This window comes from Lepisosteus oculatus, chromosome 10 (assembly GCF_040954835.1).
Source record: "Lepisosteus oculatus isolate fLepOcu1 chromosome 10, fLepOcu1.hap2, whole genome shotgun sequence".
Classification (NCBI taxonomy): Eukaryota; Metazoa; Chordata; class Actinopteri; order Semionotiformes; family Lepisosteidae; genus Lepisosteus; species Lepisosteus oculatus.
Genome location: NC_090705.1, coordinates 28997942 through 29014913, shown reverse-complemented (window position 1 = coordinate 29014913; position 16972 = coordinate 28997942). Strand labels below are relative to the sequence as shown.

General features: G+C 35.7%; 1 protein-coding gene across 1 annotated transcript in view; it reads left to right on the top strand.

Annotated features, from left to right (window-relative positions):
* The window catches only part of LOC102689272 (raftlin), an 84487-nt gene extending 67903 nt beyond the window's left edge, over positions 1-16584 (top strand). The window contains exons 9-10 of the mRNA XM_069195064.1: positions 10067-10142; positions 11956-16584. Of these exons, the coding sequence (XP_069051165.1) occupies positions 10067-10142; positions 11956-12402 (523 nt within the window). The 3' untranslated portion in view covers positions 12403-16584. The remainder of the gene's footprint in view (positions 1-10066; positions 10143-11955) is intronic.
* Positions 16585-16972: the final 388 nt, after the last annotated feature.

The following is a 16972-nucleotide window of genomic DNA, read 5'->3' as shown; positions in this document are numbered from 1 at the left end:
GAAAGTCGGGGGTAGTTGATAGACAAGTGGATGTCTAGAAACGGAAGAGTGGTGGAAGATATGTGAACTGTATATTTGAGGGACGGGTGGAAGTTGGTGAAATGGTCGATCAGCTCGAGTTCTTCCTGCACCATTTCACCAACTTCCACCCGTCCCTCAAATATACAGTTCACATATCTTCCACCACTCTTCCGTTTCTAGACATCCACTTGTCTATCAACTACCCCCGACTTTCCACTTCAGTTTATTACAAACCCACGGATTCACACAGCTACCTCCTGTACAGCTCATTTCACCCCAACCACACTAAAAACTCTCTTCCTTTTTCACAGTTCCTTAGGTTACGAAGACTATGCAGCGACGACATCGACTTCGAGAACCAAGCCCTCGAAATGTACTCATTTTTTATCAACAGAGGATATCCCAGCAGTGTGATTGACAGGGCCCTTGCCCGAGCCAAAAACACCCCCCGGACCATCAACCCGATCAGGAACTCCCGCCGTAACAACCGCATTCCCTTGGTGCTTCCTTACCACCCTAACACACTTCCTATCCCCAGGACCATTAACCAGAATTTTTCCATCCTACAGGATGATCCCTCCATTGGGGCCCTCTTTTCTGATCGCCCTATCATCTCATATCGCCGACCACCTAATCTGCGTAACCTCCTTGTTCACAGCTCCCTTGACCGCCCTCAACAACCATCCACACCAGGCACTTTCCCTTGCAACAGAGCTCGCTGTATCACCTGCAAGTACACAGCCACCACCACACTCATTCAAGGCCCCTCAGGACAATTCCGGATCACCCAGACAGCATCTTGTACCTCCAGCAACCTTATTTACTGTATCTCTTGCAGTAAATGCCCAGCCATCTACATTGGTGAAACAGGAAGGAGACTCGGAGACCGCTTCAGAGAACACGTCAGGGCTGTGAAGATTAAAGATCTCTCCAAGCCCATTGTTTCTCATTTCACCTCTGACGGCCACGACCACACTAATCTCTCCGTCTGTGTTCTCAAAGACGGTTTTCCGAACTCATACATCAGAAAGACCACCGAAACTAAAATTATTCTGCAGTTAGGATCACACATTCTCCCTTCCCTTAACGACAGATTACTGTTCTTTTAAATTTTCTCCATTCATTGGAAGTTTCATTTCACACCTCTCTGCACCCATTCTGACTTCACACCTCTTGATTGGCCTCTCTTTCTGTCCCCTGCTCCCGCCTCTCACTCCTCCTCCCTCCCAACCTTTGTTCTCCAGCTACTTTACCTTTGCCTACTGCCCTGTCTCTCTCACACCTGAAGAAGGCTCCACGGCCGAAACGTTGTGTTCTCTTTCTTCTTTTTTTCAGCATGGAATAAACCTATTACTTGTTCCAAGTGAGTCTGTACAGCCCTTGGATGTGTTTGACTCTTCATGCAAATGTATCCAGTTTCTGTGGAGACCAAGGGCTGTGGTTACATTACCATCTTAACAACTCAATTGGTGCAACCTTTCGTTTTAGCAGATTCTAGATAAGATTCAAGACAGTACTTTGTCTGGGCCTCTCAGTGATGTTCTCTTTCTTATTGTTAAGCCACCCCAGTGTAGCTTTAGATCCTGCTGAAAGGTCCCAGTCCTGTGTCTAAAACAGTTTTTTAAAGTGTCACTCTTTTAAAAAGCAGTATTTAAAAAAATATATATTTATAAAGTAGCATTTTTCCCATTTTTGTGTCTAAAGCAGTTGGTACTTTGGTCTTTTCCATTGGTCCTGACAAGCTTCTCAGTCCCTGCTGAACTCAAGCAGAGTTATAACATAATATAGCTATCACCATGCTTATAAGTAGGGATGCCATTCACTGAATGGTGTATTGTGTTGGATGTGAGTCAGATATAACATTTTGCAACCATAAATGTCCAATTTTGTCTTCTTTGACCACAAAACCTTTTGCTACATGTTTGAATCTTTGTGTGTCAGCAGTTATCACTTAGGTGTTTTGCTGTGGGATCCCAGCTCATCCCATGTGGGATGTTTTTTGTTAGACTCATAGACATTTTCTCCTATTTCTGCTGTTGGCTTCATTGTGGCATCTTTAAAAAGTTCCCATCTTAACTGGCTGCTCGCTTTGAAAAGACAGCAACTATGCCAGGGGTTGGCAACCTACAAGCCATTATCAGCATGCAAAGGGATTTTTAGTGACACTTGCAATTAAAGCAGTATGTGCAGTAAAATTCTAACATACCACGAAGAAATTAAGTTAATAAAACTATAAAAACTATGCTTGACTGATCTGTAATTCGCTAGAAGATGCTACCCAAATAAAGCCTTTTAGCACAGAAAAAAAAGCTATTTGGTGTATTTACTGCATTATTTTTAGTGGCGCTAGCCTGTTGTTTTCACATGAAAGCTCACAATCCAATCCAATAACATTTTTTTAAAACTTTTTATTTAGCGATGAAAAGATTTACAAACAGAACGCATCCAGCAAAATAAACGTTTGCCTTCATCTTTCATTTTTGTTACATTATGTTCATACATACATATAAAATAAACTATTTACATTATGCTAGCAGATATGGGGGGCTATACAAGAAAATACAATTGTTTAATGAGAAACACAACAGTAAAATAGTCCACACAGAAATATTACTGTGTATTCTCTCATAAACTTAAATCAGGTCTCAGTGGGGAGATAAAATTAATCCCTGTTTTCCATTATTTCCTAAACCTCTCTGCCTGTAACCTGGGAGAAAAAGTTATCTTTTCTATTATATAGTTCTCATTCACAACATTAACCTATTGTTCATGTGTTGGAGGTTCTTTTATAAGCCATTTTCTTGTGATTGCTTTTCTACTAGCTGCTAGAAGAATCCCTCATATATATCTATCCTTTACTTCAATATGATCAAAGTCAAAATTGGCCAAATTATGGGATTACAATTATAACATAAAACATCTGTTTTTTTCTATATTTAATTTGTACCCTGATACCTGACCGAATTTTTCCAAAAGATCCATAACTCTGATAAACGATTCATTGGGGTCATCCAAATATAGCAGGGCATCATCTGCATATAATGCGATCTTATGTTCTTGTCCTTTAATTTCTATCCCTTTAATTTTTTAGTCTTGTCTAATCCATCCTGCTAAAGGTTCTATTTACAGAGGAGAAAGAATAGGTGACAGGAGACACCCCTGTCTTGTACCTCTTTTCAAACAAAATCTCTTAGAGAGATGTCCATTGATCTTAATTTGTGCTGTAGGATTTAAGCAAATTATTTTTATCATATTGATAAATTCATCAGCAAATCTAAATCTCTCTAATGTCTGATATACAAATTTCCAATTGACCCAGTCAAAGACCTTTTCTGTATCTAGACTGACTAAAATTGCCTCCTTCTTTTGATCATCAATATGCTTATGTCTTGCGTTTGTCTGTTCTGAATAAAACCGGTTTGATCTAAATTTATCATCTGAGGTCATATTTTCTTTAATCTTTTGGCTAGTATTGAAGCATAAATCTTCATTAAGTACAGGAATTGGGCGAAAAGATCCACATCTAGTTTGATCTTTTCCTTCTTTTGGGATAACAGAAATAACAGCTTCACTCCAAGAAGGTTTGTTGTTTACGTCATCTTCTTGCTAATATTTCATTGATTTGGCTCCTGTTTCATAATAACTTTGCTTTAAATTTTAGTTTTGTTTCTATCACTATAATTTGTCATTTATTTATTTATTCCCTAACTTTCAATAGTTGTTTATGTATTGTACAAGTGGGTGTTTTTTATGTTTTTGTTCTATAGTTTTTAATTCGGATTGTAATTGCTTAATTCAGCTTGTCTTACTTTCTTTTTATATGAACAAATGGAAATAAGTTTCCCTCTAAGTACAGCTTAAGCTGTATCCCATAGTATTGCTGGGGAAACCTCTCCTGTATCATTGTTCTGTAAAAACTGTACAAAATGATAAAAGCTCTTTAACATCATTATCATTCAGAACACTACAGTTCATCTTCCAAGCAGTATGCTTTTTTACCAGATTTAACTCTAAAATCAGAATAATCCAAGGTTCCAATTTCACAGTCCTTTATTCTTGATCTATCTAATTTGTACATAAGAAAATAATCTATTCTACCATATGAATTATGAGGTGCAGAAAAATGTGTATAATCCCTTCCTGTAGGGTATATATCCCTCCATCCTTCAAATAGACCTACAGTAGGTCTTCTATAGATCTATAAACGTATTTCTCTAATGGTTTAAGTTCCCTTTTACAATTCCTAGAAGTACAGTGTCTAACTTTGAATCTGTATCTAACTTTTATCAAGTAATTTCTCCACATCAACCAAACTTATATTTCAAAACACGAATACATTTCTTGATTTTACTACACAACTAATTGAAACTGGTACTTTTCGAAGGGAATAAAGGGGATGAAACCTTACAGTAAATTATTACATTAATCCAATAGATAAGCAGATACTTTAGTTTTGAGGAAGGGTAATACTCCCAGACTCAGTCATTTGGAGAAGTTTGGCGGCAGAAAGCCTGGAGTGTCTTGTACTGCTCCTCTGTCAGTGTCTCCTCCTTGCGCCTCTCCCTGTGGCCGTGCGCTTGCTGCCAGGAGCCCTGTCTGATCTGCTCCTCCATGGACCTCGCTGCAGCCATCGCTCTGGCCCCACCCGCAATCAGACCTCGGCGTATTAAGTCCTTAGTTGCTTCTGCAGCACAGTTATTCTTTTGGGCACCTGAGTCGAAAAAAACATTTAGTTTGGCTGGAAAAGGTGTTTTAAATTTTATGTTCTTTTCTTTCAGCATCTGTTTCATTTCTTTGCACTCCAGCCGCTTCTGAAGAACATCGGGTACATAATTGTGATCGAAATATACCCTTTTGTTTTCATAGAACAGCTCCGTTTTCCCCCAGGCTTTCGTTAGAACCTCTTCTTTGGTTCTAAATCTTAGAAACCTGACGACAATAGATCTTGGTCTGGACTGGGAGTTTGTTGGTTTGGGGGCCAGAGCTCTTTCAATCTCTTAATAAGTCCTAGGTGGGAATTCAAGTTGCTCTCTAATAAACTTTTTAACGAGCTTGGTTATTGACGCTCCTTCGCTCTCCTCTGGAATTCCGTAGATCCTCTGGTTCTGTCTCCTCGACCTGCCCTCCAGATCTGTTATTTTGGCCTGTAACTCCTTCTGTTTCTGGAGCAGGTCCAAAAGCACGCCATCTGTTTTTTCACCCCACGCCTCAGTTTGCTAAGTGCGTTCCTCCATTTCTTTATCCTTTTATTCATTCTGTTCATTTCTTCAGTAAAGTCCATTAACTTTTTGTTAATATCACTTTTGAAATCTTTCAGTTCGGTAAAGATTTTTTGGGGGCTCACAGGTGATTCGCGATCTTCAGATTCTTCAGACTGGCTCTTTGCCATTGACAGTGCCTGGTATGGAGCAACAGAATTGATTCATAATGATCATTGTAGACTACAACTGGTCACCCCATAGTAAACTTTCATTGTATTATTCATCAATAAAAACTTTGTGCCAAGTTTACAATTATGAGCTTAATAATGTGATGACTACAGAGGAGAAAATAGTGACATTCCTTGTTGCTCAGTCTGACACACAGGCCGTTTCAAACTCTGCTACAGGAACTGGACTATACATAGAACATTGTTTCACAAGATTGTTCATTGGCTAAGCTTTGGGAAGGTTTTGGCACACTTTGTGGATTGTCTGCAATCAAGATCTTTTTGTCAAAAGTCAAAACTCCCCCATATTGCATGATGAAAAATGGATTTCATAATTTTTCTTGGGACATTGACACTTTAACTTTCGTCTTTTTCTAACATCCTAAAGAGCCTTCAAAACATTGCACAATCCATGTTGTAGAGTGGAATGTACATTAGAAAAATGACTTCAGAATTTTTTTTCAGATTTCAGGATTTCCAATGTTGTGGCCAAATATTTTCTTTTCTAATTAACCCAGACAGCTTTGATACCAGTGATATGGATGTTTCAGAGTTCTTGTGGATGGGTATTAAGGATTTTAAAAAGCAACTCATTGAATTTTGGTGCTTAGACATCTGGAACTCAACGTTCTGGGATATACAAAACACACTTGAGGTTACTGAAAGCAATCAAAGTGTCTCTATTTTGACCTTTGATCTGTTGGAAGTCCCTGCCAGTGAAATTTTGCTGTTTGAAGAAATAGGCATTTTCACTGCTTTCAGCATTTGGATAAACGTGCCACTGTTAACAGGTATTTTCACACATGGAGTCAGTTCTTTGTCCCTTACGTAGCCCATTAACAACTGAATACTCAACGGCTTGTGTGCGAGTTAAGCCACGAACCTGAGACTGGAGAACTCAGCAAGGAAAGGCAAGGGCAAGAATCACACTAAGTGTTAATAATAATAATAATAATAATAATAATAATAATTGCTTATAAGGTGGACTCCCCTCCACCGCCACCAATGTGCAGCATCCACCTGGATGATGTGATGGCAGCCATAGTGCGCCAGAACGCTCACCACACATCAGCCATCAGTGGGGAGGAGAGCAGAGTAATGTAGCCAATTCATAGAGGGGGATTATTAGGAGGCCATGACTGGGAAAGGCCAATGGGAAATGTGGCCAGGACGCCGGGGTTACACCCTTACTCTTTTCGAGTAGGGGTGGTAAGACGTGCATATTAATTTATTCAGTTTAGATATTATTATATTGTAATTTTACATTTTTATGAACAAAAATGTAAACAGGGTTATTATTGACATTACAGGAGTACCCATAAAAACAGGTGCACGAGCTTACCCTTGGCACGCCACTTCTGAAAGGTGGCTGACTCCAGATCTAGGCAGAGTCTGGGTCCCTTCCATTCCTTAATCATCTTTGACCATTCACAAAAAGATATTAGGAGGATTATTTTTTTATACTTTTCTCCTGATCTGTGCTTTATACAACTTTCATGGTTATCTGTTTACTTTATAACTGCAAACTTGAAAGCAAAAAAATGTAAAACTGTGCAAGGGTCTGATTTTTTTTGCAAAGCATTGTATGTCATCTCACAGGATGTAATGTAGTGAATGTAGTGATTTAAAAATGTTAAAATCCTCTTTGAGGATTTCCCATGTTCTTTGATAATTATTAAACTGTGTCTATTTTCTTACTGAGAATATGTTTATAAGCTTTTCAGGACGGCACTGATTAATTACATGTCTGTACTGATCTCTAATCTGCCATGCTGAAAATAGTCTTGCACTGCCTCGTGAATACATCTAATTAATCAAAGGCACTGTCCCAGATAGAAATGTGTGCATTTTAAAATATTTTTAGTTCATTATTTAATTTCTTTATAAAATTATCAAAAGTAACACAATAAGGTCTTGCCTACTGTCAGCTACAGTCAGGCAGAAAATTTATATTTTGATTAATAAATTAATAGAATTAAGAAAATTAAATATAAAATATATTTGTGTAAGACAGGTGTAAAGTGAAATCACATAATTTCTGTGCTGTCCCATTTTATTGAATTTCAAATGATATTTACATACAGTATTATTTTAAGTGAATAGTTTTAACACAAATTTGTTAATGAATGCTGTTATGGTTAAACTAAATGCTCTTTGCAAAAACTGCAAAAAACAATCAAATACTTAGCCCTATGCATGCTGATGCAGCTACCTGCTTGAACTATATCAAAAACTTAAATATGTTGATTGCTGTATTCAAACCCATCAGTTTGCATCAGTAATTGGCAGAAGCAGCTCTGTGAGGCATTTTGTATAAGTCTGTTTTACACTGGAAAAAAGTACAATTTTCACCTCTTCTTTGAAAAGTTGTTAATGCTCTGTCAAATTAATCGAAGATTAATTTTCACCCATTTTCAAGCCTTTTCACAGCTGTTCTTCTCATCTTAGGACATCATCTCATCTCATCTCAGGATCTTAAAGTCATACATTCACTTTCTTATCTTAAATCAGAGTTTAACTTTGATCTTGTGCTTTGGGTCGTAGTCCTTTAAAAGGTAAATTTCCATCCAAGTTTTAAGGCTTTTGCCAACTGAAGCAGGTTTCTGCTTCTACAATTCTAAGATTTGCCTTTACTTTGCTCTATCTGTTGTCCCCTCAATCTTATCAAGTTTCACATAGTAATGAGATGCAGCCCCATACCATAATGCTGCTACCACCATTCCTGACATTGGAGATAGTGTTGTCTGGATCATGAACTGTACTAGGTTTGTACCAGACCTAACACTTTTTCAATATTTCCCTTTCTGATCACAGAACCTTTTGTCTCATTCTTACAGTATCAAAACATCAACACATGTTTTTTTCAGTAATAGTTTCCGTTCTACTTCTCTGCCGTAATAGCCAGCTCTGTGGAGTGACAAAGATATTGATAACTGGACATTTTCTCCCATATTACCCATTGAACTCCGCATTGTCTCCTCCTTGTCTGGCTGCTCAATTTAGAGGGATAGCCTGATCTACTCAGTGTCATGTACAACACATGTTCTACCTCTTTATTGCACAATATTCAGTGTTCAATTTATCCGAGTTGTTTTGAAAACTCCTTAGTTTTCATGGTTGAATCTTTGCTTATAATACACTACCTGAATGAGGGACATTAAAGAGACGTGCATGTATTCTAAAATCGTGCGAACCACTATTATTCCACATATTCACCTATTTTTGTGACCTTTGTCAAAGTAATTTTTTGCTACTGAACTAATTTAGGTTTGCCACAGTGAAGGGGGTGAATCCAGCAATTGACATATTGTATTTTTTGCTGCCATTTAAGTTCTTTGATGCATTAAAGTATTCCATTTGAACATTCAAGATTTGATTAAGAATTTTCACTTCACAAATGTATTTTATACATATACAGTATATATACATTTGTATATATACATAATTTATAATTCAATAAAATGGGACATGATTGGTAGGGGTGAATACTTATAAAAGGCACTATACTGTATGTGCATTTTTAGAAGTAGTTTGGACAGATCATCATCATAGAGTCTTTTGTTTGAAGTCTAGATTATTTGATCTCACTGTACTGTATATTACAGTCACTAGCAGAGAGAGAATAGTGTGAAAACTATCCAAATAGTTAGCTGAAAACTATCCAAAGCCTTTGCAATTTATTTTTTCATGTTTGTAAAAGCAATGCTTACACTGAATTTTCTGTATTCTTTCCATACAATATGAGGGTAGTATAATTGTCTTACTGTCCCATCATTCTTCAGGCTACACTTTAAATCTAAAAATTTTAAAGCATATTCCTAAAGATAAAGTATTTGTGGGTTAGGGCTGTTCAGGAAACCATGCAGGAGGCAGAATTGTTTTCTAAATATAAAGCACACAGCAGGGGACCTCTTCTCTAATCTCTATTTTAGACCTTGAGGAAGTTACAAAATCTCAGATTCCAGTCCTTTGTTTTCTCATTTTATCTCCTGTTTATGAGGAAGTATTTTTATTTTTCTAAAAAAAGCTGCCTTTAGAACAAAAATGAAACACTTTAGTGTTAATTAACAATATTATATGTTTTAAACAGCATGTACTGTAATTACTGTTTTGATATCTGGGTTAAATGATGGGACAAAGAGGAATTGAAATGCACATTTGAATCAGAAAGAAACAGTAATACTGATAGTAAGTACCACTGTTGGTGCCAGTACTAGCTCATGACAATGTGCAATAACTGTCTCTCAATTCAAAATGTACTAAATATTGTGCGTGAAACAAATATGAGCAAATACTACATACTTATTGTATATACCACAGTGATTCTTCAGTTCAGAAATCCAAAATGTAACTAATACATACAATATAATATACAGTTTGTCGTTATTGTACACATTTTGTATGCCTATTGTATTGATTTTAAATTATTTTTTACAAAATGTGTAATCTCATTTTTTGACATTTAAAAATGATACTTCTGGTACCATGGTACTGAGAAATACTGTAGCTATTTCAAGTTCAGTGATGATATAAATAATCAAAGAGAGTGAGTGCAAGTTGTGCTGACAGGAGTGGTACTGAACTGCAGCTGAGGGTAATGAATGATCTCTTTAACAGTGAAGGCAATCTGGCAACAAAGCAGATTGTTTTTCTTCAGAGACCCTGCCTACCCCGAAAGAAGAAGGAATCCAAGGTAACTGACCTCACATTCCTCAGTATGTTTCTGTTGGCTGTAATGTGATGTTATAATTTATATCCCATAGATAAATTGTAATGCAGTGTGGCTAATTTGAAATGATCAAAAAGGTCATGTTTTGTTTTCAGAAATACAAACATTTTACGTGCTGCTAAAACATGCTTTTGTAGCACTATTGCATTCACTAGAATTGTATACCATTTAGGGAATTTCTAAGCATTATAGTCTCACACAGAACTCCAATTTAGCACAGATAACTTCAAGCCTTTCATTTGGGGTGAAAAAAATGAAACATTTTGATTCAGTTGCTTCAGCTGAATCACACACAACACACAACAATCTTTACAGAAAACTTTTCAATGTTAAACCTGTGATAATACCATTTAACCAATAGTAAATTAATGGCATTCACCTTGATATCTACAGTATATCCACAAAATGCATTGTGCTTGTCACAGAGAATACCTCAAAAAAGATCTTTCTTTGAAATTTAATTTAATAGAATTCACCTCATTTAGTGGATTATGAAGTATTTTTAATGCAAACACTTCTAAAAATGTTAAGTAAACAGTCTGGCAGAACAGATAAGACTATAAAAAGACCTTTTGGAAAGGAGGTCTTTCCTCATGATTTCCTGTCAATATCTTAAATTTTCAAGGGTTATGGTGCTTAGTTTTATTTGAGTCCACTAAAAGATGAAGAAGCTCAGGCATACTCAGGCAGCCGAATATTAGTCAAATGGTATTTTTTAACATTACGGTAAAACTTTACACAATGTGGAAAGTACTAGAACCAATTTTCTTGACAGAAAGGATATAAAGATGCAATGCACATATTCTGTTCAATAAATACCAAACATCAAAAGAAATTGTGCTAGGCATTGTGCTATGCTAAACTATGCATTTTTGATTTTAGATAAATAAAGTACATGGATTTTGCATTTGTGTCATTTTGTTTAACTGATCATTAGTAATCAGCTGTGACACACACAAGTGATTTTGACTCTTGCTTAAGGTCTTAATCAAGCAAATAGTGAGAAAGTTGATTGGAGACAGTTGTGGGGGTGATTTAAACCCTTACGGAGTCAAACCTGGTGAAAATGAAGAAAGAAAATGACAGGGAGGAAACAATATGACAGCTAGTTGGCAGGCCACAGTCTGGAAGATTTTGAATCACAATACCTTGCCAAGGTCAGTGGAGAGATCCAGGTGTGATGGACTGGGCATGAGTATCTAGTCACTTCAGGCAGAACTCCACTTGTAGTAATTGATGGTAAACAGACTACACAACACATACATCATATAGTCATAGGGCCTCACCTGCTACCTATCTTGCATCACTTATCTTACATGCTGCCCGTGTAAGAAGAAAACTCAGCCTCACTGACTATTTTGGGAAGATCTTGGATGACAAACGATCTTCGAGGATTTAGAGGCCAGGGAACTGTAAACCTTGGACTTTCATAGCAGGCTCCCTGTTGATTGACACTTTTGTCTACAGATCAGCATAATATATTTATCAATGTTATGCATTTTTTTTTACACTCATACGCATGTTTTTATTTTCAGTATATTTTTCCCAGACACAATTTAACTACAAAACATTAAGTGTAATCAAAATTAATCAGAACTAAAATATGCATTACTTCATAAATTAAATATTCCTGAAGTACTTACTGATAGCTGAGGCTTCAATATTTATCTATAATACAGAAATAAATGTACCTACTTGAAAATGTATGGCTTGTTGGTCTTAGAGTACATTGTTCAAAAGCAAAGATGTATAATCTTTTATCCTTTGACTTTAACAGAAGCTGAGTTTCAAAACAAGAAGCAAGTCAAATAAAACTTCCATTAAAGATGTGCTAAAAAACAAAAAGCACAACAGGATACCGAAACTGGCAGAGAAGATCATAGAAGATGTGGAGAAAGAGGGCGAAGAGGAGCAGGAGAAGAGCATTGAAAAAGAGGAGAACAGTAGTGAAAACAATCACAATGAGAAACAAAATGAAAGGGATAAGCAGGGGGAAATGGACACTGAACACAGCAAAGAGCCAAGGGCAGTGACAGAGGAGCAGCTTACAGCTGTGCAGGACAGCGGCGAGAAGGACAGAGGACTTGCCAAGCCTGCCTGTGTCAGTGAAGTGTCAATGTCCATCCAGGAAACAGGGAGCTCTGTCTCCCCACCAGAAAGCTGTGTCTCACTGGAATCCTTGGAGATACCCAGCTCAGACTGTGTGGAGTCTAATGATAGTTAAGTTTAATCACTTTCATGGTGCTGCAAAGCACAGTTCCACATCAAAGTGAAACAACTTTGTCACCACATAAAACTTTTGAACCTTTGAAATATTTTCTATAGTTTTGCAGCTTTAATGCATGAATTCCATTTCTAAATGTAACACAAAATTGAAAATCTGGTTCTGAGGCTTTTATGTTGATTAAAAAAGATTTGTACCATTTGTACCTTATTTGTACCAGAAAGAATGTGCTGATTGCACTATTAGCCCATAGACCTTTTTTTTAGATAGCACATTAACTTTTTGTCCCAACGTAAATTATGAATAGATTTTATTTTGTTTGACCCTGCACACGCTTCAGAACCCTTGAAATAAACAGGGCCAGAGTACACATAATGTAGTAGACAGGTTTTCTATAACAAGCTGTAACAGCATTGCAGAAGGGATAACACTGATGTTTACTGTTAAAAGCTTCTCTTTTATCATATGGTATATTATTTCTATGCACAAAGAGTATTGTAGTCAGGCATTGTATAAGCTCCCTGTTTGCATCTTCTGGTAAATGTGTATGCTTTTTCAATATTTATGCTGATGGAACCAAATTAAAATATTCCATGTATAGTGATATACTTTAATGAAGCACAGTTACTGAGAGCAAGGGTAAGATTTTTCATTGAATGTAGTTCAGAGGTTTTGAGAAACTGAGACATGTCCATAGAAATTAAAGAGCTTAGATTTAAAAAATACAATATTGGACCATAAGGTGCGCTGTTTTGTGCTTGCTGAATTTGTAGTGTGAAGTATGGCATGTTTTAATTTAAAGTCACAATAGTCCCAAAACATGTATTCAGCTTATAGGTGAATACTTGGCGCTATGAGTGAGGAAAACAAGTAAAAACTGGTAATTATGCTGGGTCTTCAGAGACATGTTTTTTTAATACACTAGGATTCAAGTCTTCTCTGTTCAAACTACTTCCACTCTTATACTTCACAGTTAAGAGGCTAACACACCTTGCAATCTATCACATTGCCGGACAACCGATATAAAAAACGTTGATACATCTGTATAAGAGAGTGTATAGATATATATCAGTATAAATTAATATTAAATATATGCAATTATGCAAACAGTTCTTGTTAAATTGTAACTTTCAATTAACATTTGATAAATTTCTAGGACAACCACTGTTAATACTATTTAATCCCAATTACCTTATGTTCATTTCTGGCAGAGTACAGTATGTGGATTCTTTTAAAACTATATTTCACAATCTAAAACTTTAAAAATGAAAATACAGCAGATTAACCTGATCAGCCATTTCATATTCATTACATTCTCTTATATAAAACCAAAATTCCTTTTAAACATTAATTGAAAGTAATGTGTCATTCAATATGAAATATGGAATGTGAATTTATGCTCCACACAAAAAAGTGATGGGTGAAAACCCAGCCATCATAAACTGGCCTACATGCACACTGAACATCAGGTGTTATGGGATCATAGAAAATGTTTAAAGCTTGAGAGATAATGTACTGTATAAGTACTTTGTAAATTTTCTATTGCCATAAACATGTTGTAATGATTTTGATGTTTGCTGATCATGTCAATTTTAGTTATTTTTTAAAAGTCTGGACATGCTTTCCCTAATTTCCACTGTTGGAATATATAGCTATCTGGTGCATATATGTGTGTGTATGGATTTGTAAGACATATCATGTAGTTAAGAGAAATGCAACTCTCCTGAATGGTTCTACACCAACATCACCTAAATTCTAGGTCCTAAAAGAAAGACTACTACAGTATATATAATACTGAACTTCAAGCTTTGTAGGTGTGTGAATGTGCACACTTGTGAATTTTAACATATGCCATGAGAAGTGAGGGCAAATGAAATCCTGAAGTGATGGAACAATTCTCATTGAAAACCTTTATTCATGTACTTTAATAAGAAATTGTTAAAAAAAAATAGTAAAACACAAAGTACATTTGTCCTTGTTTTTTTTAAATTAAAATAAAATTTCCTTCTGATTATCTTTAAAAAGGCAATTGTAGAAGGCTCGCGTCCAACTGTAAAATGTATAATTATTAAGGGCTCTACACATATTATTGGTCCAATCAGTACCGTTACTGATCTAAGTTTGCATTAAGTTTTGACAAAAACTAAAAGTTCGTAGAAAATATTTTCACAGCACTATTTTTACATTTTTAATTTTGAAAACGTTTGAAGCAACAGAATAGTGATTTAATGCTGAACTAAAAGGGGAGGACCTGTCAGATGTAGGACAGGATGAAAATATGGTTTTAATCAGTTTCTTTTCCAAATTGTAACATGAACTCTAGCATTATACAGTTCAACACATCTGTCAAGAGCCTAATGTAACATATTTTAACTGGCTATGTTGCTTACTTGCTTAAAATTTGCTTTACGTTTTCTGAAGAACTAAGCCATGCATTTAGTAAATACAGTATTCTATTTCATGTACTTCTGTAGTAAAATCCATAAAAATGCTTAAGCAGCTCGCAGGCAACCTATGCTAAAGGTTATGCTAAACCTAGAAGCTACTAAATTAAGTAATTCTTAAATGTTTTTGGTAATTGTCATGTTCCTGTTAATTTTACTCTGATTAAGGGTGGGATTAAATCAATACACCAGTCACTTACAAATCCCAGTAAGTCATTCAACTTTCTGTTTGCTGGAAAATGGAGATACCCGGACAATTTCAAGTGTGGTTAAAAATCTGATTAAATCCAGGCACAAATATTATTTAATATATCATCAATAATATTTAAGAATCATCAAACTATTTCAAAATGCTTGCTGAAGTGCTTCCACCTCAGTATCAAAGTACACTGAATAGTTTCAAGCAGTAATAATATGCACCTCTGTTTGAATGAAATATAAGGTAAAATTTGATTCCACATAAATGGATTTCAATTGAAGATGAAGCAAACAAATTGAAAAAATCAAACATTCCTGAATATCTTTTTTTTTATAGTAGGCCTCCTAATAATTATGGTATTAAGTCCTCTTTTTGTGTGAACATTGTATAGTAGACTAGGCTGAAAAAACATAGTTTTCTAACCAAAGCTTCATCTTTGAGTAAGAGTAACATTATCACAGAACTTAATTGCGCAAGATAGCATCACTCTGATACCATATAAGGTGATTCATGAAAGCTTGTGTACATTTGTAAAATATCAAGGGGTGACTCTCCTAGTTAGTACTCTTATTTAGTAGTTACCAACCCTGATCATGTGGGACAACCGTCTCAGTTGATTCTCATTCCATTTCAGGTCTACATTTTCAGGGTAATTGATATCTTGAATTTTTTGCTTACTTTAAAAACTTTTGGTAAAATGGCACACAATGATACTAAATTACTACAGTTTATAAGCTTGAAAATTGCTACATTTATAAATCCCATAGTCTATTAGTCTATGATTAAGAACTTTGCGGGTGCAAAAAACTGAAGATTCAGTGGTCCCCCCAGGACCAGGAAAGTGAACCTGGTGAATGAACCGCAAAATGAAACTTTACAGAATTCTCCAAAACAATGTTTTCTGTAAACAGTCTTAATAGTAGTATGAGCAATGTTACATTAATTTAAAGCATAGTTTTGCTTCTTTGGACCAGCTCTGCAACTGTGCAGGTGTTACTCATTTAAGCGTTTCCTGCATCTTTGAGTAATCTGCAGTGTTTAGAACTAATCAGTTCTACCATGCCATAGTTTTAAATTACTAACAGAGAACAACTTAAAGTGCTCATTCTCCACAGCATATACCAATGGTTGTGAAAAGAGAACCCATAAATCTTGGCACAGATTTTATTCCAGTGTTAGAAGCTTTATGTATCTGTAAGCTATTCTACCATATACTTTTCTTTGTGACTTTATGAAAACAGAAAGGCAATAGTGTTAAAGGGTATTTCAGCAAAATTCACACATACTGTACGGTGATTTCCACTACTGCAAACAAAATCTGTGAGCTTCTTTAATATTCTTTGTTGATATGATTGGTATAGAACAGCAGAGTTCACAGACCTTGTTAATTTTTGTAATGCTTCTTTTATATTTGAAACACCATGTGCTTGCTGAGCATCCTGTACAAATGTGTATATTACAAATCTGCTTTATATTTGTTTATTTTGTTTTGATCATGAATATATTTGGTTTTCTAATCAATAAAGATGTGTGTTTGAACTCTTGAATTTTTACATGGAAATAGGATGCTCCATCTACATTTCCAAACAATTGTTTGAATGTACAATTCATAAAAGGATTTAAATAATAATCAATTTAAGTCTTAAACTTTGAACAGGCTTGGGGGGAAAAAAAGAAAAAAATACAGGTACTTCACAAAATAAAAAGCCATTTTTTGCTGGCTTTATCCATTGTTTGTTATTCTCCATTTTATCACATACTGTACGATCCTTATCTTGTAGTCTTACCCAATAGCAGTCATTTGCCTAAAATATAAACCATTATAGTGAGCTCCCTATACCTAGAAATGACCTTAAAATGTTTCATCATATATTTTCCAAGATTGTTATATCCCCAAGGGAACTTTTCAACATCACTTTTCTCCCTG